This window comes from Mastigoproctus giganteus, chromosome 12 (genome assembly GCF_048544385.1).
Source record: "Mastigoproctus giganteus isolate SK-2022 chromosome 12, ASM4854438v1, whole genome shotgun sequence".
In the NCBI taxonomy this organism is placed as follows: domain Eukaryota; kingdom Metazoa; phylum Arthropoda; class Arachnida; order Uropygi; family Thelyphonidae; genus Mastigoproctus; species Mastigoproctus giganteus.
In genome coordinates this window covers 85510917-85533132 of record NC_143586.1, presented here as the reverse complement: position 1 = coordinate 85533132, position 22216 = coordinate 85510917, and the positions used below count along the sequence as shown (strand labels likewise).

Sequence of the window (22216 nt, the reverse complement as noted above, 5' to 3'; positions counted from 1 at the left end):
AATTTTACCCTCTCGCGAACTGATGAACAGCGCCGTGTACCAACTTATGGTGATGTTTCCAGTTATGGATTCCTATGCGATTCACATTCCTTTAGATGTTACCTACCTCCCCTAAACGTTTGTACCAATATTTTTGAGACACCCTGTATATAATATCGGTGTAGATACACCATAGACAACTCTTAAAGAAAAACTATGGTAGTAGTATGAAAAGCATCATTTCATCTGTATCTCATATTGTGCTCATCCTTCACAACGAGTTGCCTTTGTATTGCACTACCTTAAATAAGTAACGCTTCACTAATAGAGAAGACTATTGTTATGTATTCTCAGTGGGCGTCACCACCCATACGGCACCGTTTCAAAGCTAGTTGGCTTTTCATCGGTGGGTGGGCAGGTACCCTGGTATTGCAAGTGAAGCATTACTTATTCGAGGTAGTGAAATACATGGGCAACTTGTGAAGGAGGAGTAGATATGGAGTATCTATACCATATTATTTAGTAATGTTTATTATGTACTTGTACATAATAAAAAATGGATGAAGGAACTGAAAAATGAGAAAATTATTTTATTGAACATTTTTTATTATAATATACTACACAACGTAAGGTTAAATAAAGTTTATTGAAATTACACTTTTTCAGTTGCACGAATAAAGAATGAATCCAGAGTTGTTTGTGGGTTTTTTTTTTTTTTTTTTTTTTTGTTGTATTTTTTCAGATAAAATTGTGTCGTAGCATTTAGTTATGTCTTTAATTTCATGTTTACCATTTGTTGCACGATCATAAAGATCGTTCTCACAAAAAATATTCAAGTGCTTGGTCAACTTTTTCAAGGGAAAAAGCTTTAATTCTTTAATTTTCAAAACCTTGTAACTGTGGAGACTCGGATACCGGGAACTCCCTGTACTTTATTATCTGTAATAGAGATTAAAAAAATATATATATATTTATTTTTTAATGAAACAGTAATAGTAGACTATAGGACACAGATATATGATTATATGATATAATCCTATCTTCTTCTACTGGCATTATATCCCATGGTGGGTCTTAGCCTTCTTGACGATGTTCCACCAGTATGCCCTTCCAGAAGTCAAACTTCTCCAACTTCTTATTCTTATTTATGGTCTTTAAGTCCTTTTCTACTTCATCCATCCAGCTTTTTCGTGTCTTCTCTCGCCCTCCTCCCCATAGATGCCCATTTCATAATACTCTTAGTTGTTCTGCTATTATCCATTCTCATAACATGTCCCAACCAGGCAAATCTCTGACTCATCACAAATCTGTGATGACCATCTTGACCATCTTAATCCTGGAGGATCAGGAACCATGATCCTGGAGGATCATGGTTCCTGATCCTCCAGGATTAATCAACATCTTATATGGGCCCAAAAACTTTTTGTAAAATTCTATGCTTGAACACTCTTAACAACTGCTCATCTTTACTCGTTAATGTCCAAGCTTCACAACTGGTCTAATAAGGCTTTTGTATATTCATAGTTTTTCATGTGCATAGAAACGTGCTTCCACTCAGGATAAGAGACTTATCATTAATAATAGAGTTGGACTGATTTTTTTGTGAACCTAGGTAGGTAAAATTCTGAATATGCTCAAACGAGAAGCCACCTGTTTTTAAATTTTCAAGGTTATCTGCCATTCTCTGGACTTCCATATATTTTGCTTTCACTTTATTTATCCTGAGTTCTCTTCTTTGTGGTTCACTATAACCTAGGTAGGTAAAATTCTGAATATGCTCAAACGAGAAGCCACTGGTTCTTAAATTTTCAAGGTTATCTGCCATTCTCTGGACTTCCATATATTTTGCTTTCAATTTATTTATCCTGAGTTCTCTTCTTTGTGCTTCACTATAACTCTCCACAAAATTATAAATACAGTGAAACTTCCCTTTAACGGACAGCCATGGGGAACGAAAATGTGTCAGTTAGAGAGAGGTGTCCACTAACAAGAAGTCTGAGGAAGAAAAAAAAAAAAGAAAGAAAGAAAGAAAAATCGTTTAATGTAAAATTAAATTAAAATTTGAACTATATTTTTGTAAATAATATACAATTACATACACAAGAGAAAGAAAAATCGTTAAACGTTTTATGTAAAATTAAATTAAATTATATATAGATTTTGCACAATATTTTTGTAAATAATATACATACAATTGTGCTATGCATATTATGACTTTATCTTAAGAAAAATACATACAGTAATCACTTATTTTCTTCTGCACCTTCTTCCGGCTGATAATTTTGTTTTCAACATTTGTTTGGAGTGAAGAAACCATCGAAAGTCCTTCAGTAAGATACTTCAGCGGCGACAAACATTTTTAAACGATTGATTTGTATGAGCACTTCTATTTTCATCGGTGGTTCGTTGTTAATATGTTCTTCGACATAATGACCCCCTTCCATTTCTTCATCCTCATGAGGAACTTCTTGAAAAATATCGATGATAATGTCATTGATATCTATAGCACCATCTTCTGTAGTGAGGTTCGAGTCTATATCTTTGTAGCCAGGGTCACTTGTAGCTGAAGTATCGTACGTTATCAATAGATGAAGTTCTTGTTCTTCGTGGTGCTCCACATTGCTGTTCACAACTTCAATTTTTGCGTTTGACAAGCCAGACTTTACAAAACAGTTCACGACAGTTTGTTTTCTAATTGCGTTTACTGAAGAGGAAATCCATTGAATCGCATCTAGGATGCTGATTTTGTTTGCAAGGTCACTCACACATGTTACATCGTTCATGTTTGCAATGAGATGTCTTAAAACACGTTTTCTGTAGTGAAGTTTAAATTTTTTTTATTATCCCTTGATCCAAGGGCTGACACTCTGCAGATGTGTTTGGTGGCAGAAAAACGATTTGAATGTTGGACAATTCAACGTGTGGGTGAGATGCAGCATTATCCATGAAAAGAATCATTTTCTGTTTTGACAAATCATGTTTTGGTTAAAGTGACTTATCCATTCGCTCATGATATCTCGTGTCATCCACGCTTTTTTATTAGACTTCCAATCAACATTCAAGATTCAACTTTATGCCCTTGAAACAACGAGGATTTTGTGGTTTTCCTGTAACAAGAGGTTGTTCAAAGTCTCCCAGCCTATTTGTACACAATAGTCAAGCGTTCCTTAGAAATTTTTCCGCCCTGGCACTTTTCGTTTTTTGGACTCATTGTTTTTTCAGGAGCTGCTTTAAAAAACAACCCTGTTTCGTCACAGTTGTAAATATCCTTAGCTTCAAAATCACGACATAAATCTTCCAATTTGACGGTCCACTCTGTTACAACCCCGGTATCAACAGATCCACCTTCACCACTTATGGTTTTCCAAGAAATTTTATGCCGAGTTTTGAACTTGTCTAGCCATCCCACAGAAGCTTTGAACTCATTTACTCCCATAGATTTTGCAACCTCCAATGCCTTTTCCCTAATAAAAGTAAAGTGCAGCCATTATCAACCCACTGCAGGGTGGAAGCCTCCTCAACAATTCATGCTGAGGGAAATGGACCATAATCTGCCACGCTAGTCCAGTGCGGGTTGGCAGATCGACCGTATTCAGCAGGCAGGGGCTTGAACCCCGGTCTACTCAAAGAGCGTGTGCTACTGCACTCCCGCTCCTGCCCACTCGGCTACGGAGGCCGAGTGGGCAGGAGCGGGAGAGCGGGAGTCCCTAATAATAGGCCCTTTAATGGGAATTTTTTTAGCACGTTCGCGACAAAACCACTCATACGTAACATTGTCAATTTGAAGTCCAACAGTTTTCGGGAATGATTTTTGAACCTGATCATTTCCGTGTTGCCAAAATTGTTTGAGCAGTTCATTTTTTTTCTTTAGGATGTCGCTTACCTGCGTCTTCCCGATTTTGAATTTTGCAGCGAGAGTGCGAACACTATTTTTTTTTGCCGATCATACGCATTAATGAGTTCGACTTTATCTTTTAAAGTTAAATGCTTACGAGAAGACATTGTGCACTTCACACGACACTGAACAAAACTGAAACTGAAAAGACAAAAGGCCGACCATATCCCTCCCCCCTCGCATACACCGAATTCATCAGAAGTTTTACACGTGCCTTAAAATTCTTGAAAAAGGGTTTAGAACCGCGACATAAACCTTGATAAAATTCAGAGAATCGGAAATAGAAAATAAACACACAATTGAGGCAATACGTGGAAGAAAAGTTCCTAGAAAAGGGCCGTAAGCTCGCCTGCTGTCCGTTATGGGGAGATCAAATTAAGTGCTAATCTAAACGAAACAGTGTAGATTGCCTGTCTGCGTCCGTTACAGAGAATGTCCGCTAGACAGAAGCTGCAAACAAGTTAAACCCAATGGAGGTGAGTTGGGGAATTTGAAAATGTCCATTGTAGAGAGATGTCCGTTAACGAGAGGTGTCCGTTAGGAGAAGTTTCACTGTAACACCCCACAGACTTCCATCCCTTGTCGTGGAAGTTGATAGCCTAAATAAGTTTAAGGCTCAGCTGGACAGGTATTTCGAATGAACAGAGGGGTGAAGTGGAAGTGGTTATTTTTTATTTATTTATTTTACTTTATTTATTTTTTTTTTTTGGCTGATGCTGCATAAGCTTGCTTTCTTGCATCAAATGCCTCTACTAATGCTATCCAGCCTGGCCACTGATTCCTCCATTGGTTCTTTAGTGATAATAGCAAAATCATCAGCATATATGCATAGACCTGCACTGTCTTTGTGCGTATATGTCCATTCATTTCTAATTTTATGAGCCTAACAATCTTTGTAGGTACGCCCAAGAGAATGAGATCATTTCCTCTCTGTTGAGGCAATGAAAAGTTTGCTTGAAATCTGTATATAGGTTATATAAGTGTATATTGTACTCAAATGCTTTTTCCTGTATCTGCCTCAAAATGAAAATCTGGTCAGTTGTTGAGTGACTAGGTCCGAAACCACACTGATATTCTCCAATGATTTTTTCTGAATATGCTGCCAATCTCTTATAAATAACTCCCCACAAAACCTTGGAAGTTACACTCAGTAATGTAATACTTCTACAGTTTATAACAAAGCATTTTATAATTCTTCTTGTTAGTTGACTATATGATTCCAAATGTCCATTCATCTGGGATTTTTTCATCAGGCCATATTATAATAGTATCAGATTATGTATTCTTCTCCATAGTGTCACTCCACCATTCTTGAGCCACTCTGCAGTTATTCCATCAGCTCCCAGTGCTTTAAAGTTCTTTAAGCACTTAACTTTTCAAATTTCTTCAAAACTAGGATCTTCATTGTACAGTTCTACTGTATAGTACAATAGCTGTTTGTTTTTGTCTTCTCTCCTGTCAAGATGCTCTCAAAATACTCTTTCCACCATTTCAGAACCTCCTTTTTCTCAGTCAGCAAGTTTCTTTCACTATCTCTATATGCAGTAACTTTTGATCTGAATTCCTGTGTGCTTTCTTTAATCTTCTTATGAAACTTTTTACTTTCCTTGTTGTAATGTTTCACCATTTCGTTGACAATCTGTTTTTCACTGTAGCGGTCACTATTCGCTCTGCTATTCCACTGCGAACATTTCACCCTGGCTTGTCTCTTCAACCCTATTGCTTCTCTCATCACACCATTCCTCATTCTCAGTCTTGAAGTCTCACTCAAAGTTACACATGCTGCCCCAGAATAGCTTCCTTTATATATGTCCATTTGTCTTCAGTCTTGTCACTGTTATCCTATTCCTGCAGTCTTTCGGCCAACTCTGCCTGGTACTTCATTTCAACAAGTCTAACCACTTAGTTTTCTCAGTGTTTCTCTTGCTACTAGGGCTATTTTATACTTCAGTCTGGCTCCCACTAAAAAATTAACAGAATCAGAGCTGGCACCCCTGAATGAACGGACATTTTCAATTGCAGTAGCCTACCTCTTAGAGACCAGTACATGATCAATCTGATTAACCTGATTTTTACTAGGGATTTTCCATGTACCTTTATGAAATTTTTTCTTGGAAACCAGGTATTCATGACCTTAAAGTTGTTGGCAGCAGCAAATTGTGCTACTCTAAGACCATTATTGTTTGTTTTTTCATGGAGGCTGTCTCTCTCAAATAGACGCATGAAAACTTCTTCCCTGCCTTGTTTAGCATTGAAGAATCACTGAGAGTTATATTAATATCATGTCTTTGAATTCATTCACATACAGCCTGAAGTTAATCATAAAATTCATCTGCAACATCATCATTCACACCTTCAGTTGGAGCATACACATTAATAAAGGTCAGATTATGGAAATTTCCTTTAATTCTAAAGCTGCAAATTCTCCCAGACACTAGTGTGAAGGCAAGCACTGATCTGCTCATTCTCTTAGAAATGAGAAATCCTGCACCCTTCTTCCTGTCTGTCATCAATACCAGCGTAATACATTGTAAATTTTGACTTATTAATCACACCTTTACCTTTCCATCTAACTTCTTGAAGAACAAAAATATCCATCTTTAACTTTTCAACTTCCTCTGCTATGCTGTTCATAGCTCTGGCTTGCAACAGGGTACACGCGTTCCAAGTTCCAAATCTCGATACCAAACTCGTGTTCTTATTTCAAGATTTTGGTCTGTTTTTGTAAGGGTTGTCCGGTTTCATTCATCAAGTTATACATAATGGTTAAATTTTTTTATAGGGCAGGGTTGTCAGCCCTACGCCCAACTCCCAACCTGGAGGACCAGGGTATCTCTTTTCGTCTATCTCTTCATCTTCGACCCATTCCAGCTTGGGTGGCTCTACCAGTAGCTAAGCTACTACTGACTTAGCTCTCAGGATCATTAGAGCACACAAACTCCACCACCATGTTAAGGTATAGTGGGGATGATATAATCCTATATTTGTGTAAAATGGATTAATGCAAATGAAACCAACTAACTTGTTGTCTTTTTACTAATTCATCACTTTTATTATTTTTTTTTGGATATTTGAAAATGTATTAATTGTTTTTACTAGGTATGTTTTAAATGATTTTGCCCTTTATTAAATATCATTTCCATATTTAATTTCACTCTATTAGTATGATGGCTTGCATAATGATGCTGAGTCGCAAAATTTTCTTCAACTCGTGCGACGTACTGCAAGTGTTAAAAGGAGGTTTAGTGAGTTTGTCACCTTACAGGAAAGGCTTGAAGATAGTCCAAATTTGAGAAAACATCTTAAAGGTAGTTATTGCATTAATACAATGAAAAATAAGTGTTTATAATGAACATATGATTATTTCTGTTGTTTATATGGAAATTAAAGTGAAAGATTTAGGCTTGTCTTCATTGGATTGAGGATTTAAATTTTAAAAACATTAATTAAATTAATTCTTAACCATGTTTACTGGAAATTTTTTTATATTTGTTATGATCCGAGAACATCGTGATATGGGAGTCTAAATATAAGAAATGCTGGATACTGCATTCCATAATAGACATTAATGCCTAGTTGTCATTGTAATTAATTTTAATCGATTGGTTTTGTACTACATAAAATAAATCATTTATAAGTCCTTTTAGATTCAAATTTTAAATTTTAAAATTTCAAATTTTAAATTCAAATTTAGATTCAAATTTAAAAATTATGGTATATTTGTATCTCCCAACTGTTGTTAAAAATTTAACAACACTAATGCTAAGTGTGATGAAATAATTATCTTATTGAATTATACTTTTAATTACTAAAACAGTCACATGTTTTGGTTAATTAAGTCTTGGTTAATTAAGTCACATGACATAAGAGTGGTCATTACGACCACTCTTATGTCATGTGAATGTTAAGATAGTTTATTCAGTTAATAACTAAATTTAGTTATTAACTGAATAAACTATCTTAATATTCACATGGTATAAGAATGGCCATTACTAAGAGTATAATTCTATGGAAAAACACCACATAATGTCCTTCCCTGATTAAATTATTTTATTATTTTTTTCAATAAAATGTTTGTAGTGCAGAAGATTGAACGGAAAAAATTTCAAAAGAAAAAGTGCCTTTGGGATAGTAATTTCTCTTATAGCTTAAAGATGATCACAAACTGCAGTGGTAAATTTAGAGAAGAAATAAAATGTGAAGTCTGCCTAATAGACATGTGCATTGTATATAAAAAAAAAAATGTAAATACATAGGAAAGAAATAATTTAAACAAAAATTTCTCAACTTTATCATTGCTACTGTGAAACTTGATTAACAGTCTTGGCTAAAGTTTGCATCATTATTGAAAGTTATTTGAGCAAACATTTTCTTGACTGGTGAGATATGTTTTTTCTTGTAATTTTCAGGAAATACATATGAAGGAAGGCAATTCCAAAAAACAAAAGTGGAAAGGAAAAATGAGAAAAAGGAGCATTAGTTTGGTGAGTTTGTAGTTGAAGAATCAAAACAATTATCTTGTTATTGCCTGCAGCAAAAGTGATGTTAAGGATAACAAATAAAAGAATGGAGGCAATGATGGGAAAGGATTAATATGGGTGTTGGAATGGAAGTGGAATGCAATACAAATAATGAAAAATTTGAAGGAAAAAATATTATTATTATTATTATTATTATTATTAGCCATATGGTGCAAGGAAGCCTGAGGCTTATGCTGCACCAGCCAAAAAAAAAAAAAAAAAAAATCTGCTTTGCAGAGAGAGAGAGAGAGAGAGAACACAAGAGTCAGAAAGGAATCACCAAGAAAGAGAACAATAGAGATAGATAAAAATATTTATCAGTATCTTTTGGATTTAGAGAATAATTTGATGGAGTAAATTGGAAAACATTGATTGAGATACTGAAAGATATAGGAATTTGTTGGTAAAGAATTGATAAAGAACTGTATTGTAGTAAAAAAAGTAATGTTGAGAATGGGTGTGGATAATGTGAAAAAAAATAGAAATAAGTTAAGGAATGAGAAAATAATCTGTTCTCGTACCCCCCCCCCCCCCCCAACATTGTTCAGTATGTATCTACATAGAGGTGATAGTAATAGGGTGATGAGGATGGAAGAAGAGACATGAAAGGAAGGTTTAAAGATTGGGTAAAATTGTGCACAGGGGGATTTGCAGGTAATTTGGCACTAATATCTGATACAGAAGCTAGTTTACAGATTTTGTTTGGGAGGTTTATGGAACATTATGACGAATGTAGAACTAAGTTTGAAAAGGACAACGTTTGATAAATCTCAAGTTGTGATAGGAAGCAGTGAAAAGGAAATAACTATTTAAAATGGATTATAAGAGGATTTAAAAGTGGATAAATACAGATATCTTAGCAGTCTGCTAACAGGTAATGAGACCAAGGAAATTAGAACTAGAATTGTAACAGGTAATACTACATTTTAAAAATGGAAACAGATATTTAGAGGGAGAATGACTATACAGTAAACCCCCGCTATTCGCGGGAGTTACATTCCTGAGAAATACCGTGAATACTGAGTTATGGCTCCCATAGTAATAAAGGGGTTCCGTTCCAAAGTATGAAATATATAAGAAAAACTAGTCTAAAATTTTGTCTATGTATGTATTATATATACCTTCATAATATGACTACATAGACAGTACATAGTGAAATGCAAGCATATGGCATCGAAATGAAAATAAGAAACAATTTAATATTAAATGTAATATTTACTAGAAATTTCAGGCAAATCTTTCAAACCAGTGTCTTTGCTAGCTAAAAAAACATCCCGCCAGTGCTATCACCAGTTTCGCTAAAGTGTTGATAAAGGAGTTTTGCCTTTTCACAAATGATGAGTGAACTTAACAGAATTTTATTTTGAGTTCAGTCTTCTATCCACAGATTTAAAGCCTTTTCCATTTTTGCTAATTTAACATCAAGAGTTACAGAGCAAATTTTTGAAGCAATTAGTGCATTTTCACGGACACTACGGCGGATTTTTTCTTCAGATTTTTTGATTGATTTTATAATGTTTTGCCACTGAGGAGACACTTTCACCATTAGAAATTTTGTCTAATAACTCAATTTTATTCGCTAATGTCATCACCTTCTTTGATCTTTTCACATTTCCCTTGTTATTCGTAGCCATATTTTTGTATGGTCCACAATTATTATTATTATTATTATTATTATTATTGATATCCATATGATGCAAGGAAGCTTGAGGCTTATGCTGCACCAGGAAAAAAAAAAAGTTCCCGAGTAACCCTGAGAGAGAGAGAGAGAGAGAGAGAGAGAGAGAGAGAGAGAATCAAAAGTAGAAGGGAATCACCAAGAAAGAGAAAGATGATGATATACAGCTAAGGACCCTGGGTGTGCCAAGCCCATACTCACCAGATGTGAGCCCCCCCCCCGGGATTAATGGAAGACTACTGTATGGCATTAAGGGCAAGTTGCTACAATGGATTAAAGGATGGTTGAGTGGGAGAAGACAGAGAGTGGTTATCAATGGACACTGCTATTCATGGATTAATGTTATTAGTGGAAGCCCCAAATGTTCGGTGTTGGGCCCATTGTTGTTTTTGGTATTTATCAATGATATTGATATTGATGAAGATATATCAGGGTTAATGTCTAAGTTTACAGACAATACAAAGGTTGGCAAAGTTGTAAATGACAGTAATGATAGTACGCTACTGCAACAGGATCTGGAAAAGTTTAGCAGATGGGTTGAGAGGTGGCAACTGAAGTTTAACATTGAAAAATGTAAAGTACTGCATATGGTGTCTTCATTACAAGAGGTTGATGGATGCCCACTTCTTTGATAATTGCGAAGATCCTCATGCCTCTCTTTGAACTGCTCCATTTACACACACTAGTAACACTTAACGTTTATCATTACCATAAATGGTTTTTAACATTCCATACGTTTCTGTTGCAGATTTTCCCAGTTTAAAGCAAAATTTTATATTTGTTTGTTGCTCCATTGCAAAATCATTACATGGAACATTAATGCTACCAAAGAAACTGGATGTAACTTGCAACCTTTCTGCCTACTGGACAATCTCTATACCACCATCTGTTGAAGGAAATTTGAACTACAATGTACCATTTATTTTCAAACTCACCAAACATGACCACAACAGTACCAGTCTATGAAGTTTATTGCCATACCTTGTACACACACACACCCCCACTCACCCACCAGTTATAAAATTTTGTATACAAATATAAACAGCATTATCTCAAATCTACAGTTGGTGAGGGATTCCAGTATACTGATAAAAAAAAAAAGGTACTTCTAATAAGAATATTCATATGTACAATTATTTTAAACCAGTAGTCTTGCCCTTGTTTGTTAAAAACAACTGTGTGAAGACTAACAAGTGTCTACATTTGTTTTCTTTTTGTGGAAAAAGTTTTTGGTTTTTTAAATTTTGCTTGTGATGTACAAGTATTTTTTCTTTTTTCAATGTATTGCTATACTTACTGTAGGCAATTGAATTTTTTTATAAAAAATTTTAATATTTTACACATTGTTTAAAAAAAATAAAAATATTAATATTGCCTGGAAATGAAAATAAATAGTGCCTGGAAATAAAAATACATAGTTACACTCACAAATATGAAAGTGCTCATATTAATGCATTTTATCAAACAAATAATGTAATAAACAGATAAATAATAATCAAACAAGAAACCATTTTATAATAACAATAATAATAATAATAATAATAACTGACACAAGAAACAAATTTTGTGAAGCACATTTGGTGGAAGCCTATTATAGCAATAAACTACTCCCTAGCTGAAGGCAAACTTAAACGTAACTGTCCTGCAACCATCCTTCTCAACTTAAATTTATGCCCCCTCATGTGTGTAGTTTCAGCAAGAGGAAGAACACCATTCACATTCAGCTTACTCAATCCATTCAAGGCCTCACTCAAATCACCCCACAGGTGTCTGGTCTCCAGACAGTGCAATTTGCAGAATTGAAGCCTTTCTAGGTAAGGGCACCCTTTTAGCATTAGCAGTAGAGGCATATGATGCAAGAAAGCAAGCTTATGCAGCATCAGCCAAAAAAAAAAAAAAAAAAAAAAAAACCGTTCCCATTTCACCCCTCCGTTCGTTCCAAATACCTGTCCAGCTCAGCCTTAAATTTATTTAGGCTATCAACTTCCACAACAAAGGATGGAAATCTGTTCCATAAACCAACTACCCACTGGCTAAAGGAAAACTTCTGCACATCTATCCTACAACTGCCTTTCCTCAATTTGAATTTATGCCCTCTCAGGTGATTATTCTGAGCAAGAGGAAGATTCCCATCAGCACTGAGCATGCTCAAACGATTCAAGGCTTTACACACGTTAATCAGATCACCTCACAGGTGCCTAGTCTCCAGACACTGTAATTTGCAAAATTTAAGCCTTTCTTCATAAGAGCAACCCTTTGTTCCATTCACTAATCTTATTGCCCTTCTCTCTACTGGTTCCAACAGCTCTACGTCCTTCTTAAAATGAGGCCTCCAGACCTGTATACAGTACTCAAGGTGCGGCCTGACCATTTCCTTATACAAGGGGATAATCACCACCTAATCCCTGCTAGAAAAATTCCTGTATATCATTGACAAGACACTATGAGCTATTCTTGCAGACCGTCTGCACTGCTCAGAAAACTTCATATCTGCCTGTACAATTACCCCCAGCTCCTTTTCATTCTCTACCACTGTCAGTGTAGTACCACAGAGTTGATAAGACACTCTGGGGTTACTGCTTACCATATGTAGTACTGCCGACCGGGTGGCTAGCCAGGTGGGTAAACTGCCTGCCTGGCAATCCAAAGGTTGTGGGTTCTATTCCCGCCTCGGGCTTGGATCACAGTAAAATGCAAAAACTTTGGGAGGTGCATTATGGCCATAGAAGTTGATGCGCCAACAACTAACAAGAAAAAATAAATAAATAATAAAAATAAATAAATTGGTAGTACTTTACATTTGTCAATGTTAAACTTTGTTTGCCACCTCTCAGCCCATCTGCTCAACTTTTTTAGATCCTGTTGCAGCAGCGTTCTGTCATTAGTTTCCTTAACAACCCTGCCAACCTTTGTTATCATCTGCAAACTTGGACATTAAGCTTAATATGCCATCATCAATATCATTCATAAATACAGAAAACAACAATGGACCCAACACTGAATCCTGAGGGACTCCACTAATAACATTAGTCCATGATGGGTAGTGTCCATTGATGACCACTCTCTGTCTTCTCCCATTCAACCATCCCTTTATCCATAGCAGCAATTTGCCTCCAATGCCACACTGCTCCAATTTGTGCAGCAGTCTTCCATGTGCAACAGTATCAAAAGCCTTTCTAAGATCCAAATATATGATATCAAAGTTATTCCCTGCATCCAGTTCCTTTGTGACCACATCATAGTATCCAATCAAATTGGTTAGCCAAGACTTTCCCTTAACAAGACCATGCTATGTCCGAGCTATAACTGAAGTCTTGTCTAGATGATCCTGCAGTGCTTCTTTAACCAGTGCCTCCCTTAATTTTCCTGGAACAGAAGTTAAACTAACAGGTCTATAATTACTTGTGTCAGCCTTTGATCCTCCTTTGTGAATTGCGGTCACATTTGCACATATCCAGTCCATGGATACCCCCCCCCCCCCGAGTCCAAAGAAGCTCTCATAATTATGGCTAAGGGTTTGCTTACTTCCTTTGCTGTCTCCTTTAATATAACTGGATAGATCCTGTCCACCTCGGTTGCCTTATTTATGTTTACCTTCAACAATTTCTCCTCCACTTTAGGAAATAGTCACTTTCTTCCATTAACACACTTGAAAAAGTCTGTTTTACACTGCAAAATGGTAGATTTATCACTTTTGTAAGCAAATCAATTTATAAATTGATAAATTATTCAATTTATAAGCATATAAATTAAAAGCAAACGACCAAACCTTCCATAACAAGCGCATAACACATACTGAACAAGGATTAGCGAGAAACATCCATGCCGTGATTTTGTCACACCACCCCCACCCACTGAGCGCTGTTTTGACTGGGAAAGATAATTTTAGCCACGCCCATGTTTTTTTATGGCAGAAAATGTTCACGGCGCTTTAAAATTCACATTTTTTTTTTTAGGTTTCATTTTATATTAAATCAGCGACCGCGAATAACGGGAGTTTACTGTATTAAATTAGTTTAGTGAGTCTGATTTATTATTTGTAAGCAGCTGTTTAGAAGAAAAATAATGCCAAGAGAAAAAGGAAACCCCTTCCTTTATATTCCAGCAGTATTCCCATTAATTAATGGAATACTGCTGTTTCTCAAATCTGTTAATGCAGTAACCTTTCGTCAGGAACTGGGTAAAATGTTTTGCTAAAATCCAAATAAGCAATGTTGAAATTACTTTCTACATCCAGCTCATGAATGACTCTGTCAAAATAGTTCTCCCAAGGCCAATGATACCCTCTTAATTAACCTTTATGGTTCAATGCACTCGCTCTCACCACCTCCCTCAAAATTGAGTATGCGCCATCAATTCCAGGAGCTGTGCTTGCCTTTAGGCTTGAAAGTTTTTCTAATAAACATTCATTTTTTTCAGTATTGCTAATTTAATACAGTTCAGCCTCTAAGGCTGAACTGTATTAAATTAGCAATAAGTTCTCACTGTGACCTTTCATCTGTATTCATGTCTAACCATATCATAACTTCCAAATCCCTATACCTGTTAAATTCAAGTGACATCAGCTGGGTTATCTAAGACTTTTTCGCATCCATTATGTTCAATCTCATTTGTTTTCTCCTTTGTATTCATATACATGAAACTCTTTAGCTTCCCCATTCTTTGCTCTTTCCTTGACAGTGATTTCGCATAACCAGCCTTTGCCAATATAACATTTTTCTGTGGTACCTTTACAGATCAACTTGTAGCTGTTATAAACCTCAATACTGTTAACTGCTCCAAACTGTCCCACGCCTTCTTTTTGTATCCTTTTACATCCCAGATTCCAACGTGTGCTGTATTTTCAAAGTTCATGGTTTCTCTGACTATTGTTTTAATGTATTCTAATTAACTCATCCTCTCTCTCTCTACTATCTACCCAGTTGATAGAGGCTGTGTATCTTCTTAAACTGTTACAGTCCCCTTTCCTGGAATTACAGGGCACCTCCGTAGCCAGGTGGGCAGGAGCCACAGTGTGTAGCACACGCTTCTTGATTAGACAGGGTTCGAGCCCGTGAGCCACCAAATAAGGAGGATGCGGAAAGGTCAGGGAATGACCACCACATATTGCCGGAGCAATATGGCCTTAGTTGCTAATGCTCCTAAAAAAAAAAAAACCAAATAACCAAAAAATAACCTGGAATTACACCCCTTGCCTTTACCTTTAATGACTACAACCTCTTTCTTCTTCCAACTAAGGACTGCACAATCACTTCCTACTAATAGTTCTTGTACTGTAAGCTGTATAATTAGGGTATTCATAATAGAATAACACAGAATTGGGACACCTACCTTATAGCGTTGTTATCGGGGGGGGGGGGGGTCATCTCTCTGCAAAAAAATGTGCAGAATTTTGTTTTAATAAAAAAAAAAAAACTTTTTTTTTTCTCCGTTTCTGTTTTCAAAATATAGAATTAGCAAAAACAGAATAAAATTCTTAAATTTGAACAACAAAATTTATGCAATAAATAGGAAAAACTATTTTTTATTAAGATATTTAGCAGAACTCTTCACGGCACTTTATTATTTTTTATTTTATTCTTAAAATTTGCAGTTTAGGTCCCTCAAATTAAATTTTTTTTTTTGATTTTTTGATTTGGTAGTTGTTGGCGCATCGGCTTCTGTGGCCATATTGCACCTCCAAAGGTTTTTGCAGTACTTTGATCCAAGCCCGAGGCGGGAATCGAACCCGCGACCTTTGGGTTGCCAGGCAGGTACTTTACCCACTCGGCTAACCCGGTCGGCCCCTCAAATTAAAACACAGGTAATTGCATTAACTGTAATTATCTCTAACCTATTACGCTCATCAGTCCATTGTATTTCCATTAAAGAAAATATTTGCTCGCAGCTGGCTTTGTGGCCCAGAATTGCAAATAAACATGAACATAATCTAATAAACTCCCCCTTTTGTTCCAGGAATTCAATTTTTTTAAAGTAATCTTGTCCATTTTTCAACACAACTCAGTGTATTCCATTTTTTATTATTTTCGATTTCGTTTATAGCAATTTTTTTTAAACTCCAAACTGAGCATAAAATAAATTTTCATCAAACTTTATTTCAAATGACTCCAAAGAATTTTCTATATCCTCCCATTTTAGAATGTTTTTCATTATTATCCAATTTAAAAACTGGAATTGTTCTAGGGGTTTCACCCAATTTTCTAAATAATTTTTAGCCATCAAATAAAATCTAACATTTCGTTTTTAAACTTATGAACTTTTCAGTTTTCTGTATCACACTGAATAATTTTTCTAGCCTCAAATGGCAGAAATTGATCAGGTATTCTATTATCTAACATCTTAATTGTTTATTCAACAATTATTTTAATCTCTAAATAGTTATGTTTGTTTTTTCAATTTTTAGAACAGTAAGTGCCGGTTATAGTGATCGAATTTGCAAATTGAATTTTGATTCTAATAAGAATCAAAATAAAGATATAAAGCACAAATTTACACTTTATTACCAAAGATTTATTACTAATTTAATGATGCATAAAAATCGGAAAAATATTCCAATTTTTACGTTCCGAACAAAATAAAATTATACTTATGTACATAGCTTAATTAATATACATATAAATTAAACATAACACTTTGTAATATGATTATAATTTAAAATAGTCACTTATTTTAGATTGCTTTAAATTATCACTGCAGTCTATTTATAGATTTTTCAATGTTGTATAACAGTCTATATTCACGATCACTTCCACCAGCTTCTTCCAAAACTCTCCTCAGGATGGCTATAGCCACGAGTTTGCCAGTTTTGTAACTGGAATTCGTTAGGGTTCATCTTCACTTTCCTCCTCCTCCTTGGCGAAATTATAAGTAACAGACTAGGCAATTTCTTCATATGTTAAAAAGCTGTAGCTTGTAGATCACCATCTATGTCCACCCAATCATTAAACTGCTGTTCACCCATGTCTTCAGCCTTTTCAGCGTGATCAGTATCATGACTTAGTTGACCATCATGAATAATTAATCCACATTTATTTGAAACAGTTGCTAATACAGGTTTTGGAAACTTCATTCATTGTCATATGAAGTGCATCTAGAACGGTTATCTGCTTTGTGATATCAGATGATGTTCCCAAACCTTCATCTATAGACTGGATGATTCTTTGCCTCATATCCACTCTATAAAAGGTCTTAAAGGTTTTTATTATTCCCTGGTCGAGAGGTTGAATCAGTGATGTGGTATTTGAAGGTAGAAAAACTAATTCTTTTTTGAAAGTTAACTTTGGATGAGCTAGACAGTTGTCCAAAACCAGTGCACTTTTTTGTTTCTCTTATCTAATTTCAAATCCCATTTACGAAGATAATCCCATTTACGAAGATAATAAAGAAGCTGTCATCCAAGCATTGGTATTATTAGCATATTCAATAGGCAGCTGTTTTACTCCTTTAAAACATCAAGACGATTTACTCTTGCTGATAACTAAGCAAAGATAACTTACCTTGATGATAATTAAACATGTTAAAAGACCTGTAATCCTGTCCTTGATCTTCTTTCCTGCAGACGCAGATGAGTTTTTAAAAATCATGCAGCAGTCTTTACTCATTATAATAGCTGTGTGGTACCATCAAATGCTGGTGGTTTCTCTTTCCGTGGTTCGAATCTCACATTTTTACACCCCCCCCCCCCCTGTTATTTTCTCCCCCTCTCCCTTTTTGGTCCTTGAGGTTGTCACAGACATTCTCTCAGATATACCAGACAAGCTGTACTTGCTGCCTGGGAATCTAAAACACTGATGGGACTGATATTCGGGTGACACTCAAGTCAACTGGACCCAATTTCGGCAAAGTCCAGATGGTCGGTGACAGCCAAATCCTCTGCTTGCACCTTCACGATGGTGGGACTGTTAGTAATCCTGGGTATAACCTCCATGCTCAAGCACATGGTGGGTGACCACCCAGGTGTGAACCAACGTAAGCAGGGGTCGAGGTGTAGCATCCACCACATGGAGCAGTGCTGCCTCTCTGTGTTACCAGGCAGTACTAGTGGTAGATGCCTCTCATCAACCGGTGCAATACCACCACTTTACTTATTGGAGGCTTGAAGTGGCGGAACCCATGTGTAGTCTCCAGAGCTAATTTCCAGTCAACCCTTCCCCATTTCTTCCATCATGCAGTATGATTGATGACGTTTGAGGTTATGATGAACATCGTGACGAGATCCAATCTTCCTTACATGTTGAAGGTACATCTCTAAAACGGTGTTCGCAGGCCGGCCGCTAGTTAGTACATCGGACTGAACCTATTGGTAACTCTCTAGGAGGCTTCTGGATCAGCTAGTGTATAATCTTGCTACCTCTACTCTGCCAGATAGTGACTGGAGAGAGTCCGAGTAGTGTGTATGCGGGGGACATTGTCCAGGCCCCGTTATGTCAAGGATCTGGATATATTCGTACCATGTGTAAGCCATATCCAAAAATTTCATTACTTCATACAGCATGTCCCACCCACTTTTTCTTACTATTGAATACACCATGAATTTTCAAACTAATAGAGTAAGCTTATCTGCAAAAAGATCTAAACCTCCCAAACACTTCCTAATTCATTTCACAAATATACGTAGTCTCAGTTCTAATTTCAATGATGTCCATTTCCACTTGCAGTCTGCCAAACCCCATATACTTTTTCTGACAGAATCTCAGTTATCAGTTGATTCAACTACTGCTCAGTTGCCCAAACTATTCGCTGTATGATTCCTTTCCCTCAAAGGTGGTACTTGTGCATATGTCCGTTCTGATATTCCCTGTCAGAGACTTGTTAAGTGGAATCTCCTCTTTTTGATCTTATCTGGCTCAAAATCTCTCTACCTCATTATGTCACTTTCATCTTTTGTCTCTACAGTTCTCCCAACTCCAGTAATCACTTGGAGCTCTTTGACTTCCTCTCTTTGCAACTTGACTTTCTCCAATCCAACTTTAAATAACAATGAGGTAATTTTCCTTGATTTTAATGTTCACAACTCCAGCTGGCTTCCGTTTTCTAGTCACACCGACCCAGGTGGTCGAGATGCTGAGGCTTTTGCAATTACAAATGACCTTGCACAGATTGTTCATTTACCTACAAGAATACCATACAATCCTAACCATATAGCTAACACGCTTGATCTTTTTCTCACAAACAACCCTTCTAAGTGCATGGTTGAAGTGAGAAGTCCTTTAGGCATCTCAGATCACAACTTGGTGAGTGTCTCTTCTCCAATGGAGCCTTTATCTCATGGCTATTCCCAACCTTGTATTGTTTGGCATTACAAGAATGCAAAATGGGATGACCTGCAAGATTTCTTTTTCTTGGTTGGATTACTGTTTCAAAACTTCTGATGTCAGTGTTTGCTCACATTGTGTCAGTGAAATTATTCTTGCAGGAATGGAATCCTTTATCTCACACTCCACTTTAAAATCTCGTCCTTTATCTAAACCTTGGTTTTCCAATATATGTGCTAAGGCTGTTCAAGGGAAGAACGTTGCATATTGTAATTTGCTTGTTTCTAATTCTTCAATTTCATTTTCTGCCTACACCAAAGCTCGTAACAATTGTAAAGCAGTTATTAAACAGTCCAAACTAGAGTTTGAACAGGCTAAGAGTAGAAAACTTGCTTCTTGCTCTAATGGTAGCCGAGCATTCTGGTCTCTTGCCAAAGCTATTGGCCGCAACTTTTGCCAATCTCTGCTCCCACCTCTGTCCAAACCAGATGGTTCTGTTGTCACTTCAGCCAAGGATAAAGCTGACCTGCTAGCATCCCATTTTTTGACGAATTTTGATGCGAAGAAAGCTCCAGGTCCCCGATGGTATTTCTCTACTTGTTCTCAAAACCTGTGCTCCTGAACTTACTCCTGTTCTTTGCCACCTTTTTTCACTTTCTTATTCCAGAGGTGTTTTTCCTTCTGCTTGTAAATTTGCTCACATCTAGCCAGTTTCTAAAAAGGGTGACAAATCCCTCTCATCCAGTTATTATCCCATTGCAATTACTTCTACTCTTTCTAAAGTAATGGAGTAATCAATTGACCGCCAACTCTTAAACTACCTAGAAACCTTCCGGCTGATCAATGATCGCCAGTATGGTTTCTGTTAGTGTCGATCCACTGGTGATGATATTCTGGCTTATGTTACCCATTTATGGACTAATTCAATGGAAAAGTTCAGTGAAACACAAGCAGTCTTTACATCTCAAAGGCTTTCGATCGTATTTGGCATAAAGGTCTTCTAAACAAGCTTCCATCTTATGGTTTGCCAACTGTTTTTTGTAATTGGTTATCCAGTTTTCTCTCTGATCGTTTACTGAGGGTGATGGTAGATGGCTCTGTCTTCTAACTTCTCCACTAATGCCGGTGTCCCCCAAGGTTCAGTTCTTTCCCCCACTCTTTTCCTCTTGTATATTAATGACCTTCTTCCATTGACTGGAAATCCTATCCATAGTTTTTCCGATGATAGCACATTGCATTCTACTTTCCACTTTGAGAGACCTTGCCCTGCTCAATCAGCTTCAACTTCTCGAAAATCTGCTACCAATTCCTTAAATGCCGATCTTCGGGTAATTCTCCAGTTGGGCAAAAAGACAACTTAGTTGATTTCAATCCTTCTAAAACTCAGTCTTGTCTTATATCCCACAAAAAGGATTCTTCTGCTCCTATGCTTATCTTTGGTGATACTCCGATTTCTAGGCAAAATGATATATCTCTTTTGGGGATTACCCTGACTTCCAATCTCTCTTGGCACAAGCACATTACAAATATTGCTTTCTCTGCATCTAAAAAACTTGGTTTTCTCTTACGCTCTCGCCTTTACTTTTCTTCCAAACAGCTGTTCACTCTGTACAAATCGCAAATCCGCCCTATCATGGAATATTGTTCCCACATCTGGGGGTGTTGCTCCCAAAACCTTTCTCAGGCTTCTTGATTCCGTTCAGAAGAGGGCAGTTAGATTAATTAATGATTCATCTCTAACAGAGTCTCTCCATTCGCTGACTCATAGACGTACTGTTTCTGCTGCATGCCTCTTCTACAGATATTTCAATGGGCACTAGTCTTCTGAATTGGTTTATATAGTCCCGCTCTGTCTCTCTTTCAAAATTGTCGGAATACGTGCCACCACCAGCCAACATCAATTTACTGTCCAACTTCAAACTCACAGAACCAACTTTCTTCATACGCCTTCCTTGTTTATTCATTAACTGCCGTTTTTTGGAACAACCTTCCTTCATACGTATTTCTGAAATTACAGTCTACAGAAGTTCGAGTCCAATGTTAACAAATATCTTCTTTCGTCTTCTCAACCTCCAACCCAAACACGGTACTAAGTACTATAAGTTCTAATACCTCTTATGTTTGCGGTTTACATAAAAAAAAAAAAAAAAAAAAATTTAACTTTCGAAAATTTTAAAATGTGTTGAATGGCAGGCAGTAATGACAACTAGCATGTTTTAGATTGAGAGAGTAATTTTTTATACTGTGTTATCAATGGTAACACAGAATCCCTTTAAACATTCTTGCACAATTACTCAAATTTGTGCTATCTATTCCTGTGTGCAACACTTACATGGAGTGAGTTTTCTCAATTATGAATTTCTACAGGTGAAATTAGTACAATAAAAGCATTGTAAACTTAATATAGGCAACTGCCAAAATAACAGCACCCCAAAGAACAACCCCAGGGGCTAACATCTGGTGAGTATGGGCTCGGCAAACCCAGGGTCCTGAGCTGGATATCATCATTCTTCTCTTTCATGGTGATTCCCTTTCTACTTCTCTCTCTCTCTCTCTCTCTGGGTAACTCAGAAATTTTTTTTTTTTGGCTGGTGCAGCATAAGTCTCAAGCTTCCTTGTAACACATGGCTAATAATAAGTAAGAAAAGATTTTTATAACTACCAATTACACGCGAACTGCTTCTGATCAAGCAGAATTATTATTGCTCTTATATTATTTCTCCCTGATTGGGGTTTCCACCTCCTGGCGGGTATTGCTACCAAGTACACAGGGTGGTTGTTGTTACAGTCTGGTGTTACTGTTGGTCGTGGAACTATCTGACTGTCCTACAAATTATTATTATTATTGCTTGTATATTATTTTCTCCCTGATTGGGAGTACCATGTTGTG

General features: G+C 36.5%; 1 protein-coding gene across 6 annotated transcripts in view; it reads left to right on the top strand.

The window, feature by feature from the left end:
* The window catches only part of LOC150077241 (sorting nexin-19-like), a 266545-nt gene that overhangs the window by 43277 nt on the left and 201052 nt on the right, over nt 1-22216 (top strand). For all 6 annotated transcript variants that reach the window (XM_090386300.1, XM_090386297.1, XM_090386298.1 and 3 more), the window contains exon 3: nt 7038-7182. In XM_090386300.1, coding sequence (XP_090242426.1) covers nt 7038-7182 — 145 coding nt within the window. The remainder of the gene's footprint in view (nt 1-7037; nt 7183-22216) is intronic.